Below are 17601 nucleotides of genomic sequence, written 5' to 3' on the forward strand. Positions count from 1 at the left end.
TGTATAGGGTTTCTCCTTTGGTAAATTTTTCCATGGATGCTTGCTTTTCCTGGTGACTGGTAATTAATCCTTTATAAACCTTAGTTGAAGACCTCAGATCCCAAGTGAAGAATTCTCTGATAAACAAATTGGAAGGGTGCTGTGTTTCTCTCTACATAGATAGATAGATCTATATGTCACTATTATTCTAATCTTTACGTTGCATGTTGATTCTGTAACTTTGAGTACTACCTTGATTTCAGCATTCATAAATGTTGTATTTCAATTTAGCTTTTTAAGGTGGGTATAATATTTTTTAAATTACCATTATTCACTCCCCAAAACACTTTCGTAAGAGCTTATCTACTTTTTAATCATCTACTGAAAAAGAAAAAAAAAAGCACAGATATGCCTTATCTTTTTGCTTCACACATAAATTTAACTTATATGGAGATCGTAAGTCATTTCAGTAGCTTTTAGGATGATACTGTTTCAAATTTTGTTTTAAATATTTGCTCCTTTGCTTGATTCTTAATTAATAGAGCTATTTTCAATTTCATAAATATATATGTACACTTGCACTTACATGCATGTTAATCATATAAAACAAAATCCTGATGAGATCAACCTTACTACAGTAATAACTCAGCCATTCGATTTTTGTGGGCCCTGGAGCCATGGTAGCAGAACTTTGCCGAGAGTAGGTGCTGGATAAGCTCCTGATAATTGATTCCTCTAACTGAAACGAATCAATCCCTTAAATGAGTCCTTTAACAGTTATTAATGTGTACCTAGCACTGTGGTAAAGGCTTGGAGGCTGACATAAAAAATAAAGAGGAGTATAAATCATTTACCTGAAAAGGGTTATAACCTAGTTGAGAGATCAATCAGGAAAGTAGGTTAAAATGCTTCCAAATATATAGACGCTATTTGTATCAAACTATAGAGTGTAATAGGCACTTCTATGAAATTGCTGCAGAAGAATCAAAGCAAGATGGGAAAAGGTAGTTTGAAGGCCATGATCTTTTCAAGCTGAAGGAGGATGGCTTAACTCCGTTACCTCTCTGATGACGTTCCTGCCATTCCCACGTGGCGTGGCTGGCTTACTATAAATCCATGACCTTGGCTCTCAAGCGGGCCTTTAATACTGCTGAGCAATCCCACCATACTTCCCTTGTTCATTTAATCTTCCGCACTCGTGGACGACTGTCTTGAGTTCTTTCCTCCCTTCTCAGCCTCTAAGACCTTCTTCCCTGTCTTTACTCCCACCTTCCTGTTCCACTGGGAAGGTGGACATTCCATCACCTCCATAGCTGGTATCTGCCCTTGTTCATGCTGCCTCCTTGCCTCCGTCTAAGGCCACGTCCTGTGCTTAAACACTGGATCCCACTGTCTCCCCTGCCAAAGCGGAAACGTTGCTCTAGCAGTTCTATCCACTGTTTCATACACCATCGTGTTTTTTTCCTCTCTACTCATTCCTATCAGCTTCGATTTTTGTTATTTCTCCTACCTTTTTTTAAAATTAATTTATTTTTATTTATTTTATTTTTGGCTGCGTTGGGTCTTCACTGCTGTGTGCAAGCTTTCTCTAGTTGTGGCGAGCAGGGGCTACTCTTCATGATTCGCAGGCTTCTCATTATGGTGGCTTCTCCTGTTGCGGAGCACGGGCTCTAGGCACATAGGCTTCAGTAGTTGTGGCACGCAGGCTCAGTAGTTGTGGCCCACGGGCTTAGTTGCTCCGTGGCATGTGGAATCTTCCCGGACCAGGGATCGAACCCGTGTCCCTTGCATTGGCAGGCGGATTCTTAACCACTGTGCCACCAGGGAAGCCTATTTCTCCTACTTTAAATGAAAAAAATCTTGACTCACTTCTCCTACCACCCATCACATTTCTTCCTTCCCTTTATAGCAAAATTCCTTAAAAGAATGGTCTATACTTAACTGTATCCAATTCCTCTCCTTTTAATCTCTTTTAACTCCAATATGGCTTTCATCCCCAGCAAGCAGCTGAATGGGCTCTTGTCAACAGCGACCTCAAGGTTGTGAAACCCACATGGCAGGTGTCAGCCCTCATCCTACTTGACCCATTAGCAGTATCTGACACAGCTGGCCACTCCCTGCTCCTTGAGACACTTCCTGGAAACCACGGTCTTAGCAGTCATTCTCCACTCTTCGGTAGCTGAGGCTGTTTTGTAGTTGGAGTGCCACCACGTACGTTGATCTCCACGTCATCAACGTGCCCAAGACTTTACTACTATATTTTTTTTCCATTTTTTTATTCTTTGGCCATACCACGTGGCATGTGGGATCTTAGTTGCCTGACCAGGGATCGAACCCGTGCCCCCTGCAGTGGAAGTGCAGTGCAGTCGTAACCACTGAACCGCCAGGGAAGTCCCTGACACCTTATAGCTTTAGCCCAGATCTTTCTGTCAAACTTTCAGACCTTGAGCCCTCTTCCAGATTCTACTTGGACGTTTCATAGGATCTCAGACTTTACATGTTCAAAACATGTAACATTTTTGTGTGATCTATAAAAATATTAGACCACTGTGTTGTACGCTTGAAACTACTATGTCGTAAGTCAACCATACTTCAATTTAAAAGAAATGTAAAATTTTTTATTTTTGCCTTCTGAGCACTGTAGCCCTCTTCCCGCCCCCCACCCCCACCCCGTATCACTTGATGGGTACATCATCCTTCTAATCACTCAGACCCAGAACATTTGGCATCGTCGTTCACTCTCTTTCACGCCCTTATCAAATCTATCAGCAAATTTGGTTGACTCTACTTTGAAAATGTATGCAGAATGGGACCATTTATTTTTTCCACCTCCATTACCGTTGCCCTGATTTAACCACCGTCATCTCTCCACGTGGGTCACTGTAAGCATCTCCAGCTGATTCCCCTGTTTCCACTTCAAAGTCCCCAAAGCCTCTTTTCAGTTCAACAGCCATCATAGCCCTTTGAACATGTCAGACCACATCACTCCTCTGCTGGAAAGCCCCCAGTGAGTTCTCATCTCACTTAGAACAAAAGCCACAAGTCTTGACTCTGAGCTGCAAAGCCAGGCATCACCTGAGAGCTCTGACCTCATCTTTTGTTCCTTTCTCTGGTCCCCTCCACTCAGCCATTCTGACCCCCTTGTCCTCTCCCAGCCCGTCCGGCCTGCTCCCATGTTGGGGCCTCAGCACTGGCTCTTCCCTCTGCCCACAGTTCAGGCACCCTGCATTCCCTCACCTCTTCATGCTTTTGTCCAAATGTTACCTCCTCAAGGCAAACCACCTCCACTCCCATGTGAAACTGTCCCTGCCCTGTCATCTGCTACTATGGCTTTCCTTACCTTGTTTTTCTTTTCCTTTTTCCACAGAATTTGTCACCTCCTAACATGTTATATACTTTGTTTATTATGTCTGTTACTTATGATGTGTCTCTCCCGTCTAGAATTAAGCTCTTAGAGGGCAGGGAATTTCAGTTTCTTTTGGTCACTGATGTAGCCCAACTGTCTAAAACAGTACCTGAAACATAAATGATGGATGGATGGATGGATGAAGAGATCATTGAGAACTCAAAAGAGGCTTTCCTTAAACACCCCATTTCACATTGCCAATCCATCCTTCACTTGTGGTTCCCCTCTACTCACAAAACTTTGTTTTACTTTATTCACTATTTGAAATTATCAATTATCTTACTTTTGATAGCTCCTCTACTAGAATATAAGTTAAGCTATGTGAGCATAAGAACTGGAGATAGTAAGCATGTGCTTAATAAATATTCATTAAGTGAATCCATTCTAGACAAGAAATTTGAATTTCTCAAATCAGTTAACTGCCGGTATAAATTTTATCTTATGACAAATCTGTGACTATTTGCTTATTCAGTCTGATTTAGTGTTCAGTTAGCAGGACACGTAATTGGTTGTTACATTCTTTTTATCACCGTGGTTTTCTTTGGTTTACTATTAAAGAATTCTCAGACTACCCTTGACACTTTATAATAAATTAAGCAAAAATTTTCAAAAAGTTCAATGATTGGCAAGTATTAATATGTAATAAATAAAGCAGATAGCTCTGACCTTATTCCTGAAAGTACCTCACCTTCTCTTTCTCTGAGTATTTCCATTGTAAGACTCAATGGCTGTACTCTCATTTGAGTCATTTAAAATCATAGAAAATGGGCTTCCCTGGTGGCGCAGTGGTTGAGAGTCCGCCTGCCGAGGCAGGGGACACGGGTTCGTGCCCCGGTCCGGGAAGATCCCACATGGCGCGGAGCGGCTGGGCCCGTGAGCCATGGCCGCTGAGCCTGTGCGTCCAGAGCCTGTGCCCCGCAACGGGAGAGGCAACACAGTGAGAGGCCCGCGTACCGCAAAAAAAAAAAAAAAAATCATAGAAAAGCATAGCAAGTTTTATAAGAAATTATTATGTGCAAGAAAATGGATCAAAATCTCATTAGATTTTTAAGCTCTCTTTTCTGTAGTCTCTCATAATAGGAACCTGGGTCATTTAAATTCTTTACATTTTTCTTTCAATTTCTTTAAGAAAATACTATAAGTTGGGAGTAGTTAATATTTAAGACAATCCATTGTAGACATTAAAACAAATTATGGATTTTCCTTGTATGTTATTAGCTATTAATGACCTCCGAATGAAAATGGAAAAACACACTTTGCTATTCAGCATATCAAAATGCATCTGTATTAAGAAATGAAGAAATCGATGCATGAAAATTCAGTAGCTATTCGTCATGATCAGAATTCTATTCTTATTCTTATTTGAGTGAATTTCATTTTGCTTTTTAACAGTAAGTATTCCATCATTCATTAGCACATTTTTAATAAATGAAAGAAAGGTAAACATTTGTTGTATCCATTAAGATGATTAGCTTCCCTCTTAACTCATTAAGTCGTTGTTTAGGAAGAAAACTCGAGTGCCGTGAATTGGTGATAATTTGTTTTATCTTACTTCACGACCAGAAATTTGGGGTTTTGTTTTGTTTCGCTTTTGAGATTCCACATATAAGTGAGATCAGACAGGGTTTGTCTTTCTCTTATTTCACTTAGCATGATCCTCTCAAAGTCCATCCATGCTTTTTTGTTGTTGTTGTTGTTTTTTTTGCGGTACGCGGGCCTCTCACTTCTGTGGCCTCTCCCGTTGCGGAGCACAGGCTCCGGACGCGCAGGCTCAGCGGCCATGGCTCACGGGCCCAGCCGATCCGCGGTATGTGGGATCCTCCCGGGCCGGGGCACGAACCTGCGTCCCCTGCATCGGCAGGCGGACTCTCAACCACTGCGCCACCAGGGAAGCCCCATCCATGCTTTTGCAAATGGCAGGATTCCCTTCTTTCTCATGGCTGAATAATATTCATGTGTGTGTGTGTGTGTGTGTGTGTGTGTGTGTGTGTGTGTGTGTGTGTGTATGTGTATGTATATCTCACGTCTTCTTTATCCGTTCATCTGTTGGTGGACACTTAGGGTGTTTCCCTGTCTTGACTGTTGTAAATGATACTGCTGTGAACATGGGGTTTAGATATTGCTTTAGCGTAGTGTTTTTGTTTCCTTTGGATATATGCCCAGAAGTGGAATTGCTGGATCCAAAGTGATTTTTTAAGTTAATTATCTCCTACTTACAATTATTGTTTTCTGACAGCCTTAGGTCTAGTGATTCTAAAAAACTGTGAGAAAATAAAGATAAAGTTGGTTCCTGCTATAAACTTCAGACGTATCTCTGACAGGAGCCTATGAGCTTCCATAGGCCGGGCCTCCGTGGTGCTGATGGAACTTCTTTGGGTTGTGAGAAACAGCAAGTCATGTGGCCCCAGAGCTGTCTACAAGCATCCCCCCCGAACTTTCCAGATGGGGTCCCCTGCATGTCTGTTAATGACCAGCCCAGACGTCCATCTCTAGGCAGAGTAGAGCAGGTGGCAGCGTGGTGAGGGTCAGAATGGGGGCTAGAGGGCCTGAGTCAGAGCAGAAACATCAGGAGAGTTTGGGAGGGTTCAGTGGGCATTGCTGGGCCAGACTATAGTGGTGCTGGAGTCGGAAGGAGGAGGGAGGTGAGGAAAGCAGGTGGTTAGCACCCTCGGCCGCCTCCTGCTGTATTTGTAAGTAAGTTCAGTCATCCATCAAATGAAGTCCATCCTGAGAACCATAAACCAAGAGTCATGAACGGACTAAGCCAACTTGGAATGTTCCCCAAATAACTCTCAGGCTACTCAAAAACCCTTAAAGTTAGCCCACGAAACATTTCACCGTAAGGAGCTTGGAGTGACGTTTCCTCACCTTTTTAGGACTGTAGTAGCTGAGGGCTTTAATTCTCCCAATGCAGCAGCCTTGGTGGCATTTTTAGAAACTATGAAACCACGTGTATTTTACTATCTCAGCCCTCTTTGAATGAAAGGGAGCTTTATGTATTATGGAAAAGAGACGTGAAAAAAGAAAAGTCACATCTAAATAAATAAAAATCATGATTTGATATTGTTATGATTTACTGGACCGCAAACCGATTGAAGGGCAAAGATACAGCAATGCATGACCTTTATAATGCATGCCCGGAGTTCTAACATGTGACACTGCTCGTTGACTGTTTTACGTTTGAAAAAGTGGACTAAATTAGGCTACAAGGCAGACTGAGGCCTACATTTTTACCTTTTTTTTGGTACCAATTTGTAGAATTTTGTAAGTTATTACTTTCCGGTATTCACTAATTTCACACAGACATCTAAATGCTCAAACATTGCCATCCATGTACCCCTTTGAATGAAAAGGAGGTGAGGACTGCAGAAAGAACTCAGGCTTTCAGATGAGATAGTCGGATTTGAATATCCCCTCCATTGCTTGTGGCCCTGGAGGAGTTTTTCTGAACCTCAGCTTCCTCACCTGGGAGGAATGGTTGTTGCTGGGATTAAATTAAATGCAAAAAGCTGTGCATAATACCCAGCACAGCACTTCACAGACATCCAAAGTAGTAGCTTTTATCATTTCATCATAAATCGTGCCATGTCCAAGACGAAGAAGGACCTGGAGGAGGAGAGTGAGGATGTCTTTGGTCATCGTCACTCTGCTGTCCCATGACACACCTGTGTCACTCACTCATTGCCTTCTTCTGAAATGTTACTTGAAAACAGACTGCAGACACCAGGGTGAAATGACACAGCCTTAGAGTTTTTAAAGCACTTTTGCATGACTGTGCGGATAACGAGATGCTTCTCTTCTATAAGTTGGTACTTATTGGCACTTGAGTCTACAAGCTAAGTGGCAGCGAGCGTTTAATTCTGTGTCAAAAGGTAGACTACCAAGTACAGGTAGGTGGTTTACCAACCACCCTGAGGCTACGTAGCGTATACTGGATAGGAGGTACCAGAAAAGGCAGAGAACCAATCTGTTCCCCTTTTCGTTGGCACAGGAGAGGGAGAAGCGAAGGCTGATAGAATCGTGTGCCTCTCCATCACGTATCCGGTCCTCCACGGCTACAAGACAAGTTAGCCAGGAACCCATGTAGAAGGAGAGAGCAAAATAGACTCCGGCTAGAGCACTGGCCTGAGAATAAGGTTCCCGGGATATGAAGGGAGTCGACTGAAAAGAAAGACAGTGGAATTAAGGCGGTCATATTGTCTCCTCGGGACCCTAATGATTCTGTGGAGTCAGATGAATCTAGATCTGAATCTGAATTTGGATTTAAGTACCATTCACAATAGTCAGTCCTGATGGGACCCTGCCTAGGGCTGCGAGCCATCTTTATATTGACGTTTTCTGCCTTTCTTCCCCTCCAGCCATGATCAGGCCTTTCAGACAAACCTGGGAAGCCCTGGAGTTTTAGAGGGAGAACAAAGGACCTCTTGAAGGGGGGGACCTATGACCTGGGGCAGAACCCACTGCTTGGAGCTCGAGGTTACTTTCAGTCCTGGGGTCTGGACCAACTTCGCTTCCCTCAGTGCCCAGAACACCTTCTGGGTCCCGGCACGTGTTAGAGCTCTGGTCAGTCACCACGGTCCACTCTGACCTGGTGTTCCCGTGAGGCCTCTGTAAGGACCCAAGGTTTCTGAGCTCTTAATTTGTTCTTGCTTCTCAGGACTTTGCTTTATCTTAATCAGGGAGCAAAAAAAAGAGAGTAAATGGCCACTGGCCTCAAAAAATAAATGCCCCGAGCGTCCGTGAGAGTCACAAATTGTTATGACGGACGACATGAGAGGGAAGTGGTCCCAGGGCCCTGATTAGAGAAGTGACACTGGAAAACCAAAACAGTACGGCAGGCTTCCGGACCGAACGTGAGCCAGTGAGGGGCGGCCACGGGGGAGAGCCCTGAATGACGGCAGGAAAGAGTCCTATGAAGACTTGAGCGTAGAGTCGGCCCAAAACGCAGATGTCAACTTAAATCAGGATACGTCTGATAAAAAATAGTTTCATGGGATTAAAAATTCAAAGAGTCTATGAGGGATGTTCCCTTGGGACCTAAGGTTGGTTTCAAAGAAAAAGAAGCCTCTGTGTCTGAGGACTAACAAAGAAAATCAGAACTAGACAGATCGGACACAGCAAGTAGAGAGGATCCTATAAGCAAAATGAACATGGGAAACCTTACCATTTCTCATACCTGAGAGAACGTGAGAGAGTCCATGCTGGAGAGAACTCGTGGCTGTATCTCGAATGTAAGCGTGGTTTAGCATGCATCTCATGGCAGGCATTAACCTGTGTTAACTAGTTTGGTGTGAGGTGGGTTACAGTGCAGAGCACCAAGGAAACCACTGGTGCTGAGCGTTCATAGATGAGTGACTATTGGGAAACATTCATGTATGTACGGTCGTTCTTTTAGTCTAGAGAAAATGCTCATGTACTGAGCTCACTCTGTGTACCAAACAGTAGCCTAGCCTTGGAAACACACTCCATGAGATTAAAGGAATTTGTTCAGACTGCGCTCCCTGTAAATAAATCAACATTCAAATCCAGGTGCATCTAAAACCCTCTGTTCTTGAACCCACATGAGTGGAATTGATGTAGATAATATCTTCCATATCATAGATGTGCTGCTTAAGCTAGATGGAGCTGAAGTGAGTTCGGTGACTCAAAAATGACGTCATCCATTGATCCCCCTGGTCAGCATCCTGCCTCTTTCTCTCCAGCTGATAAGCCTTCTTATCTTCCCTCCACCCTGTCTATTCTACATTGTAAGTTAGAAATACAGTTCCTGAAGTAAAGACACTGAGGGACGGGCTTCTGCTTGCTTCTCTCCTACCCGTATGCTCTGTAAAACCGATTCCGTGTCTAAGGGGAGCATGGTCGATTATAGGAGGTGAGCCCAGAAGGGAATTCCACGTTCTGAACTGAAGTCCTAATCTAAGAGCATAAAATCATTACCTGTGGCCCCGCTTATTATAGGCTAACCTTTACCGCCCCTTTATTTTTTTTTTCTCACTGTTCCCTCTTCCTACTCTAGTGTCTGAAAAGTTGGTCTTTGGATAAAAGACAAGAGATTTTCATGGGATACTCTGCAGAGCTGTACATTTAAAATTTATGTCTTCCAGTGGTTTTAAAATATATATACATATGTGCTATATATATAGGCTACACTTAAACTCTGTTATCTTTTTAAAATTTTTTAAAAGGTCCCTGAGACGAGAGATCATGTCATAGAAAAAAATCTTGGATTTATACTTTTGGGATCAGAAACTCTCTTGAATAATGGATCAATATACTCAAGAAAATGCTATTTCTAGTAGTAAAACTGAGTCTGATTAAGACTGCATCTTATGGAAAAAGGCACCAACCTATACTGCTGCTTGCAGTTTAAAACGGTACAGCTCATCTGGGCAGTAGTTTGGAACAGAAGTTTAAAAGGTCTTGATAACCCATGGCTTGCTCATGCTACCTCTGGGAATGTGTCCCCAAGAAAGAATTCTAAATAGAGGCTTTTCATACAGAGATTTTTCAAAGCAGAATATTTATCATAGTGAAAAAAATTTTAAACCTAGACGTCAACAGAAAGTGTTGAATGGTTGAGGTAATTTTCTAAATGGTAGATTTTTAAAAGTCTATCATCTGTTAAAACCAGATGCATGATAAGTGGCTCTGCCCTGTCTTCAAAATATGCCCTCAGTTATTTTTGTTAAAAATAGAGAATGATGCCCTAAAAAAAATAAATAAAAATTTTAAAAGTGTATCACCTGAAAAATTATGTTAAGAATTGGGTAAAAATTGGGTACGAATTGGGTAAAATATTATGATTATAGCTATGGGAATCAAATTGTTTTTTAATTTCAGGAAAAAATGGAAATACTATCACACAATCAAGAATTGTGTTTCAGTGGTAGAACTGTAGGCAACTTTTATTTCTATTTTTTTAAGAAATATTTTCAAGAAATTTCCAAGAAATGCATTTCGTGTCTTCAGTCCACTTCCTGTCTACTGTGCCCATGTCTAGAACCTGGTCCTCCTTTCCCACTCTACATGTCGTGGATGGATCTGAGTAACTCCGTGGCGCTTATGAGCTCAGTCCTCAACCCAGACAGTAGTCAGCTAGAATGCATTAACTCTGAAGATTCGGAAGTGAAGATGGGTTCTTTCTGTTCTAATTCCCTCTTGTCCTTCATGAGCAGTCCCGATGAAGAGCTCTTTGAATAGGAAGAACCTGCTCAGAAGAAATCCACATGCCCACAATGCGAAAGGAACACAATGCCAGTTAGAGCAATCCCTCTTTTCACCGTTTCTGAGTTTGCCTATTTTTTCACCTTGTGATTAAACAGGTGTTGCCTAGATAGAGGACAAATATGTATCTGTATATTTGCAAAGCATCAGATAATGAAGAATAGCTTAATGAACGTTATCATCTTTAGTGGCTGAGTGAACTCAAGGAGGAAAAATAATAGAATAAAAGGTCATTGTTTTCACGATGCTCGGCCGCCATGAATACAGTGCTTCTAGTCATAAGATACATTCCGTGGTTCTTTCTTCATCCAAAACATTGTACCTTTTGGAATTATGCCATTTATTATTAATTAAAGTACATGTTTGGGGTGGAGATGGCAGTGGCTAAGTCTTTTTCACTGAAACACAAGAACTGGGCATTTCAATCCTGTGTATTTTTCTTGATTTCCATTTGCTACAAGCTATTATGTTGTAAATTCCTATTTTAGTAGTTCATCTTCACCTTCATTACTTGTAATGCTTTCAAAGAGCACAGTGGCCTTTTTCTAGTTCGGAAATGGTTAGTATAGCTGAGCGCGCGAAGGTTTGTAAATACTAATAAGCTGTTTTGTGATAAAGAACCAAAGTTGGGAAAAGCAACAACAGTGACAACAGTTATTCAGTGTGTGTTTGTACTTTGAGGGGGAAAGAGAGGGAACGCTGTTTTTTCTTTTTTTTCAATTTTTTTCTCCCTTCCTTTTCCCATTTTAGACAAAGCCCGTTGCATTTGCAGTCCGGACAAATGTCAGCTATAGTGCAGCCCATGAAGACGACGTCCCAGTGCCAGGCATGGCCATCTCATTCGAAGCAAAAGATTTTCTGCATGTTAAGGAAGTAAGGAGAATAATTCAAATTTCTATCCACATGATTTTTTTACCTTGAAGCATCATTTCTTACTTCTCATTGCTGTGAAATAGCATGGCGTGTAGCTGCGGTTGGATAACATACACGTGAAATCAGTGCCTCTCAAGCTTTTCTAATATAAATATAACCTTTTTAAAGAAGAAAAAAGTCACAGGCCTCTTGGAATAACCTCAAGGCTCCCCTGGGCTCTGTGACCCAGAAATTGAGAACCACTGGGGCAGATGATCCTTTTTTTATACTTAACCTGTACTTTTTGTGTTAAGGTTTAACCTTGACCTTGTGTCATTTTCCCCTCGTGTCCCAAGTTTAACCATCTGGGGAGGGTTTAATAATAGTATCTAGAATTCATGATCTCTCCTGTCTGCTAGCAGGGTCTAAACTCAGGCCACTTTTGCCCATTCTCCTTCTTTGGTGGTAAATTTCTGCAGGGGAAGGGGGAATGGATGCAGTCACAGCCAACAAGGCAAGAACCAGATATCGGGAACATCCCTTTTCCACCATACCAAAAGCCTCCACTTTTTGTTAACAGTGACTCAATCTGTAAATTGGAAAAATTCACTCTTAATTAAGGTTTATTTTGAGTCAACATTTATCAAATGCCTGTTTTGCAGAACACTGTATGAAATGGCCAGAAATTCCCCTTACATGTTCTAGGTGTGTGAGTCTGAGGTTTTCTTGAGCCTGCAGGAATTTACAATTGGAGCACTTCCAGCTGGGGGACGGCCTCTCCTAGGGAGCATTTGTAAAAAAATTTTTTACGGTTCTAAGGATTTTTTTTTAATCTTATTGAGGTATAGTTGATTTGCAATGTTGTGTTAATTTCTTCCATACAGCAAAGTGATTCCGTTATACACATATATATATTCTTTGTAATATTCTTGGAGAGGGAGTAGGGGAGGGAAGGAATGGGAGTTTGGGATTAGCAGAGGCAAACTATCATATATAGGATGGAGCTTATGCCGGTTTAACTGCTCAGGCACTAAAGGCTGTGAGCAAGCGGTGATAACTGCCAACGCAAAGAGACGAGAGAATGTAGAGCCTGCCATTTCTTTAACTTTTCAAAAGAGCTGTTATTTCTGTTTGGCCAGGAAGGGAAGACAGAAAATAATTTCTGAAGTATGGCATGCCTAGACTCTCACTTGACAGCAGGAAGTTAGATGAATCTAGGCTCTCATCCCCAAGGGCTGATGCTTAGAGAAGAAGGAAAAGAAAAACAGAGTGGATACCCTTCTTTGAAATGTTCGAGAACAGGCTTGAAAACTACTTTTCAGCCGAGGGACACATCAAACCGTATCCTAAAGATTTAGGACAGATAGTCCAGGCACAAGAGAGAGATCGCCGACATCCACGTAAGTGGAGAAGTCATTTGTGAACGGCAGACTGTGGTCATTACACACCTGTTTGCACAAAGGTAAATGTTGCTCTGACATCAGATATTTCATGTCGATGTCAATATTTCTCACTCACTCTTAATACTTCTAATTAATCTGATTATATAAGAGGAGGACCTCTGTAACACTCCCTAGTTCCTGCTAGTCTCTTGTCAGGAAGACCTGTTCATCTTTGAACAAGAAGAGTTTATCCTACTCATGGTGCTAGCAGCTGCAGTGGAATTCAGGAAGGTCTCAAGGCCAGGAAAGTGAAGGCAGAGTCAGGCGGGAGATGGATTGTCGAGCTCCCGGAAAATACCTTGCTCTTAGCACACGCTCAACACGGGAACAGGGTTTCCTGACTTGCGATATTTGAGTTCGCTGTCACTGCCACCATACGTATCTCCAGTGAAAATGGTCAATGGGGAAGAAAAAGGATGTGAAGATTTGTTTAACTTCTGCGCACTGATTTTGACAATTCTGATTTTCCGTTTAGAAATTTAACAATGACTGGTGGATAGGGCGACTGGTTAAAGAAGGCTGTGAAATCGGATTCGTTCCAAGCCCAGTCAAGCTCGAGAATACGAGGCTGCAGCATGAACAGAGAGCCAAGCAAGGGAGGTTCTACTCCAGGTAGGAGCAAAGCACCAAGTGCTCGCGTCAGAGTCCAGACTGTACTGTCATGCGTGTACTGTCAGTTGCCGGAGTCTACAGTCTTTGTTATGCGTTAAAAAGCAGACTGGTGAGAGCATCACAAACCCTGCATTTAAAACACTTCATCCAGCCTCTCATTTTCATCCCCTTCTGGAGAGAGTCAAATTAAGTATGACCATGAATGAAAAGAGCTAAGGTCGTAGAGTATTAAATTCAGGCTTCAGTGCAGAGGAAATTCTGAAGTTTAATCTTTTGCTGAACATACCCTGGCATTGAGCAATCCCGGTGACTAATCCCGGTGTCCACAGCCGCCTGGCATGGCAGGAAGACGTTTCAGAAATGACCGTCTCAGATGTCAGCAAAGAGCAGCTCTCGTGGTCTTTTAATTTCATTTTCACTTAAGAAACTCAATTTTCAGTTCTGCCCCACTGCTCAACACTTAAAGGGAAACTCAGTAAATTGTCACTGGAGGTAGCAATTAGATGAGTTATGTAATAGGCTGGGGCCAATTGATTTTTTCCCTAGAATTCTTGAGATTGTTTGCCCCTCGCTAGAATCATTAGAAGGGCTCCTCACATATGGAGTGAATATTAAATTGAGCCCCCCGCAGACAAGTCCAAGAACATGGTTTGCTTTTCCCTGTGAAAGGATGTGTTACTGGCAAGTCTTTTCTTTAATGTGAATAGCTAGGCTTCTGTTTTCTGAAGCTTACATCTTATTTTTTTCCATAGTGATGCAAAATCCTTTGTCAATGACCCTATATCAGTGTTAGGAAGAATTTTTCCAAGTGCCCACAAACAAGTCAAATAGAAGATGCGGGCTTCCCTGGGGGCGCAGTGGTTGAGAGTCCGCCTGCCGATGCAGGGGACACGGGTTCGTGCCCCGGTCCGGGAAGATCCCACATGCCGCGGAGCGGCTGGGCCCGTGAGCCATGGCCGCTGAGCCTGCGCGTCCGGAGCCTGTGCTCCACAACGGGAGAGGCCACAGCAGTGAGAGGCCCGCGTACCGCAAAAAAAAAAAAAAGAAGATGCTTTGTGGTTTGGAACATCCATCTTCATTCACTAGTATTTTATAACTCTCAGGCTCTTTTAGTTCAGATGGATTCTTCCGTTTTTCAAGACCTCTAGCCCATATTTGACTTTTATTAATCCCTGGGTTATTGGGGACCCTCAGACTGTGAATGCATTTGGTCATATAAAAGTAGATGCGTGTAGATATACAAAGCCTGGGCATCTTTCTTGTAGGACGTTGAAGATCTGATGCCATTTTTTTGATTTCTAGTCTTGTATTGGCTTTATTGTATCTTTTTCTATTCTCTGTATTGAGAATGGTTTCTTAATGCTAGTTAATAAAATCTTTCTCTGCTTCTTCATACACAAACTGAGAAAGGAAAACTACTTCTCAAGGAGTAGGATGGGAGACATTTTGCCAAATTGTTAAGAAGGTAGGGTTTCCTTTGCCTCCCAGCTGGGGATCCCTGGTCTAGCCATTAGCGATCAGCTCAGCTTTATAAGAACCTACAGGAATGGTAGGTATTTGGGCCTCGTCTTTGCAGATGAGGAAACAGGCTGAGAGAATTTAGGGAACTTGACCGAGGTTGCACAGCCAGTAAGGCAGAATCAGGATGTAACCAAAATCCATCTGTCTGTAGCTTGACTTCAGAGGCCTGTGTGCTGTGAAATCGTGCAACCAGGGCTTGACCAGGCAAGCACAGAACGAATCGTTATTATTATTGCCGTCTGTTCTTATCTACTGTATTAGCTGTGTTATTTTGCTATTGCATTTTTTCCTTAAAGAACTATAAATTATCTGTATTTGAGTAGTGTAACACCTCATACCTGTTCTAAGGAACTCGTTTACGTTTCCTGTAACCATATTCATTTTCCTTTGATTTTTCTGGATTTTATTTTGTCCTGTCTCTTTACCTAAGCTTTTGCCCAAGTAGGTGAAAATACTTCTTCTTGTTTTCAGAGGTTCTTACATCTGTCTCCAAACATTTTAAATACACTTATGTTTTGAGGGCATAACTTTCAGGCAGTATTATAAAACTCAGAATTCAGCAGTATTATAAAACTCAGATGTGTAAATTATAAAAAAAATCAGCAGAAATCAAAGGCAGTAGAATTGGAGAACAGCTCAAGAACGTAGCATTTTTATAGAATTAAACATGAAGGGCAAATTGGCATTCTGAACATTTTAACTCTTTGCAATGTTTGTCACAATTTTACACAATTCAAATAATACTTTGACTGTTATGGAAATTCGAAGAGAATGAAAAACAAACCCAAGTTTGAACTGGAATTAGACTTAGCAGTTTAAAAAAAGAAAAAAAAAAACTTGTGGAAGAAAACGCGTTGGGCTTGGTAATGGGCATTCTTGTATAACTGCCAGAAATGGCTTCTCTAAATACCACTTTTTATTACTTTTACATATCATCTGGTATCCTTATTAAACGTGCTGGGATATCTTTTAAGAACCTGAAAAAGATAACAGAGGCCTCCTGGTCTTGCTTAAAGCTTTTGATGTTTGTCTTTTTTACACATTAAAATGCCAGAATGGTAGCAATAAAATTCAGCCTGTCACTGGTATTTTAGTGGAACTTATATTTTCATACTAATATTCATGAAATAGTAAATCCATGTAAATATTTACAGAATATTAAATGTCACCCTTGGATGCATAGACACTGTAGCGGATTCTTTCCACTAGACCCTGGCTTGGCTATGACAATAAACATTTGGCCATGAGACTGTCTTGCTGAAATTCCATGTCACTCTTTTAAAATGTTCCTTTCTATCCACCTCTGTGAAGGGGCCGTGTGGTGTATTATTTAGCATGCTGGCCACTGGTAAAAACATAAATGCCACCGTTCTAATATTAACCCCAAAGTTTCTAAGACACTAAGGCGTGTCTTGGATTCATGATAGAATTTGGTAGTTCTGAAGTATACAGTGTTCAGATGGTTCCTAAATGAACCAAGCTGAATCCTCCATGTTTAGCCATGCTTGAGGAATGTTCCAGATACACTCTGAGGGTTAAATCATAGAACACTTTCTCGTGTTCCCCCGTGTGTCTTTTAAAGGTTGGCAGGTTTTAGCATAGCTGTGTTGTTGGGGATTTTTTTAATAGGTTGCTTGTAAAAACTGGAATACGTTCCATCTTGGTACACTAAAAAAGAAGCCAGCTAAGACAAAGGAGCAGAAACCCAACAAGAATTAAACAAGACGTTTGGCTGTTAGCCTGCAGGTTTGCACACTGCTTCCAAGTCTTGAAAATAAGAAGCAGAGGAAATCTTTGCTCTTATCTGTCTGGGATCCTGGCAGAGAATTTGAGGACTGCAGCAAGTACCCAAGTTTTCTTCCATTCTCTCAGGGCCTTTTCAAATTAATCCCTGAATTTGCAACAGAGACCTTGACACGGCTATGTCGAGCACTCTAGGAGTCTCCACTGGGAAATTACTCTTTGCCTCCTTGGAGGCAAGACAGATTTAAAGTTCAATAAAAACATAATGAGTAGATCATGTTTGTTGAGCATTACAGATGTTTTAATCTCCGAAATAAGTGTCAGTTGTAATATAAATTTTTGCTTTACTCCAGTAAATCAGGAGGAAATTCATCATCCAGTTTGGGTGACATAGTACCTAGTTCCAGAAAATCTACACCTCCGTCATCTGGTAAGTAGGTAGTAAGTGCTGAACAGTACATACTGCATTTCATGCTTTCCTCCGTCTTTACCGAGTTATGTGAGTTTCCATAGACTGAATCACTAGGTTAACCCTTGAGGTGTTCAGAGGGATCAGAAATGAGTATGGCCACCTGGAGTTAGGAACAATTGGGGCAACTTTCTTTCTGGCTTTGAAAGAAAAGAAACGGTGTCAGTGTGCTCACTGCTTAGATGATCAAATTGGTGAGCGGATTTGACTTTCTAGCCCTGACCACCACCATGGTCCCCGGCAGTGTCATGGGCAGTAAATGGCTGAACGTCCACCTACAGCCACGCTTGTAGGAAGAGTGAGTACTGTTTTCTTTCCAAAGTGCTGAAGAAGGACACCAACATACATGTGAA

The 17601-nt window shown here is 41.8% G+C and overlaps 1 protein-coding gene across 2 annotated transcripts in view; it reads left to right on the forward strand.

Annotated features, from left to right (window-relative positions):
* CACNB2 (calcium voltage-gated channel auxiliary subunit beta 2) overlaps positions 1–17601 on the forward strand; it is a 399819-nt gene that overhangs the window by 344339 nt on the left and 37879 nt on the right. For both annotated transcript variants that reach the window (XM_060162984.1, XM_060162992.1), the window contains 3 exons: positions 11360–11482; positions 13379–13515; positions 17133–17209. In XM_060162984.1, the coding sequence (XP_060018967.1) occupies positions 11360–11482; positions 13379–13515; positions 17133–17209 (337 nt within the window). The remainder of the gene's footprint in view (positions 1–11359; positions 11483–13378; positions 13516–17132; positions 17210–17601) is intronic.

Source organism: Lagenorhynchus albirostris, chromosome 1 (assembly GCF_949774975.1).
Source record: "Lagenorhynchus albirostris chromosome 1, mLagAlb1.1, whole genome shotgun sequence".
In the NCBI taxonomy this organism is placed as follows: domain Eukaryota; kingdom Metazoa; phylum Chordata; class Mammalia; order Artiodactyla; family Delphinidae; genus Lagenorhynchus; species Lagenorhynchus albirostris.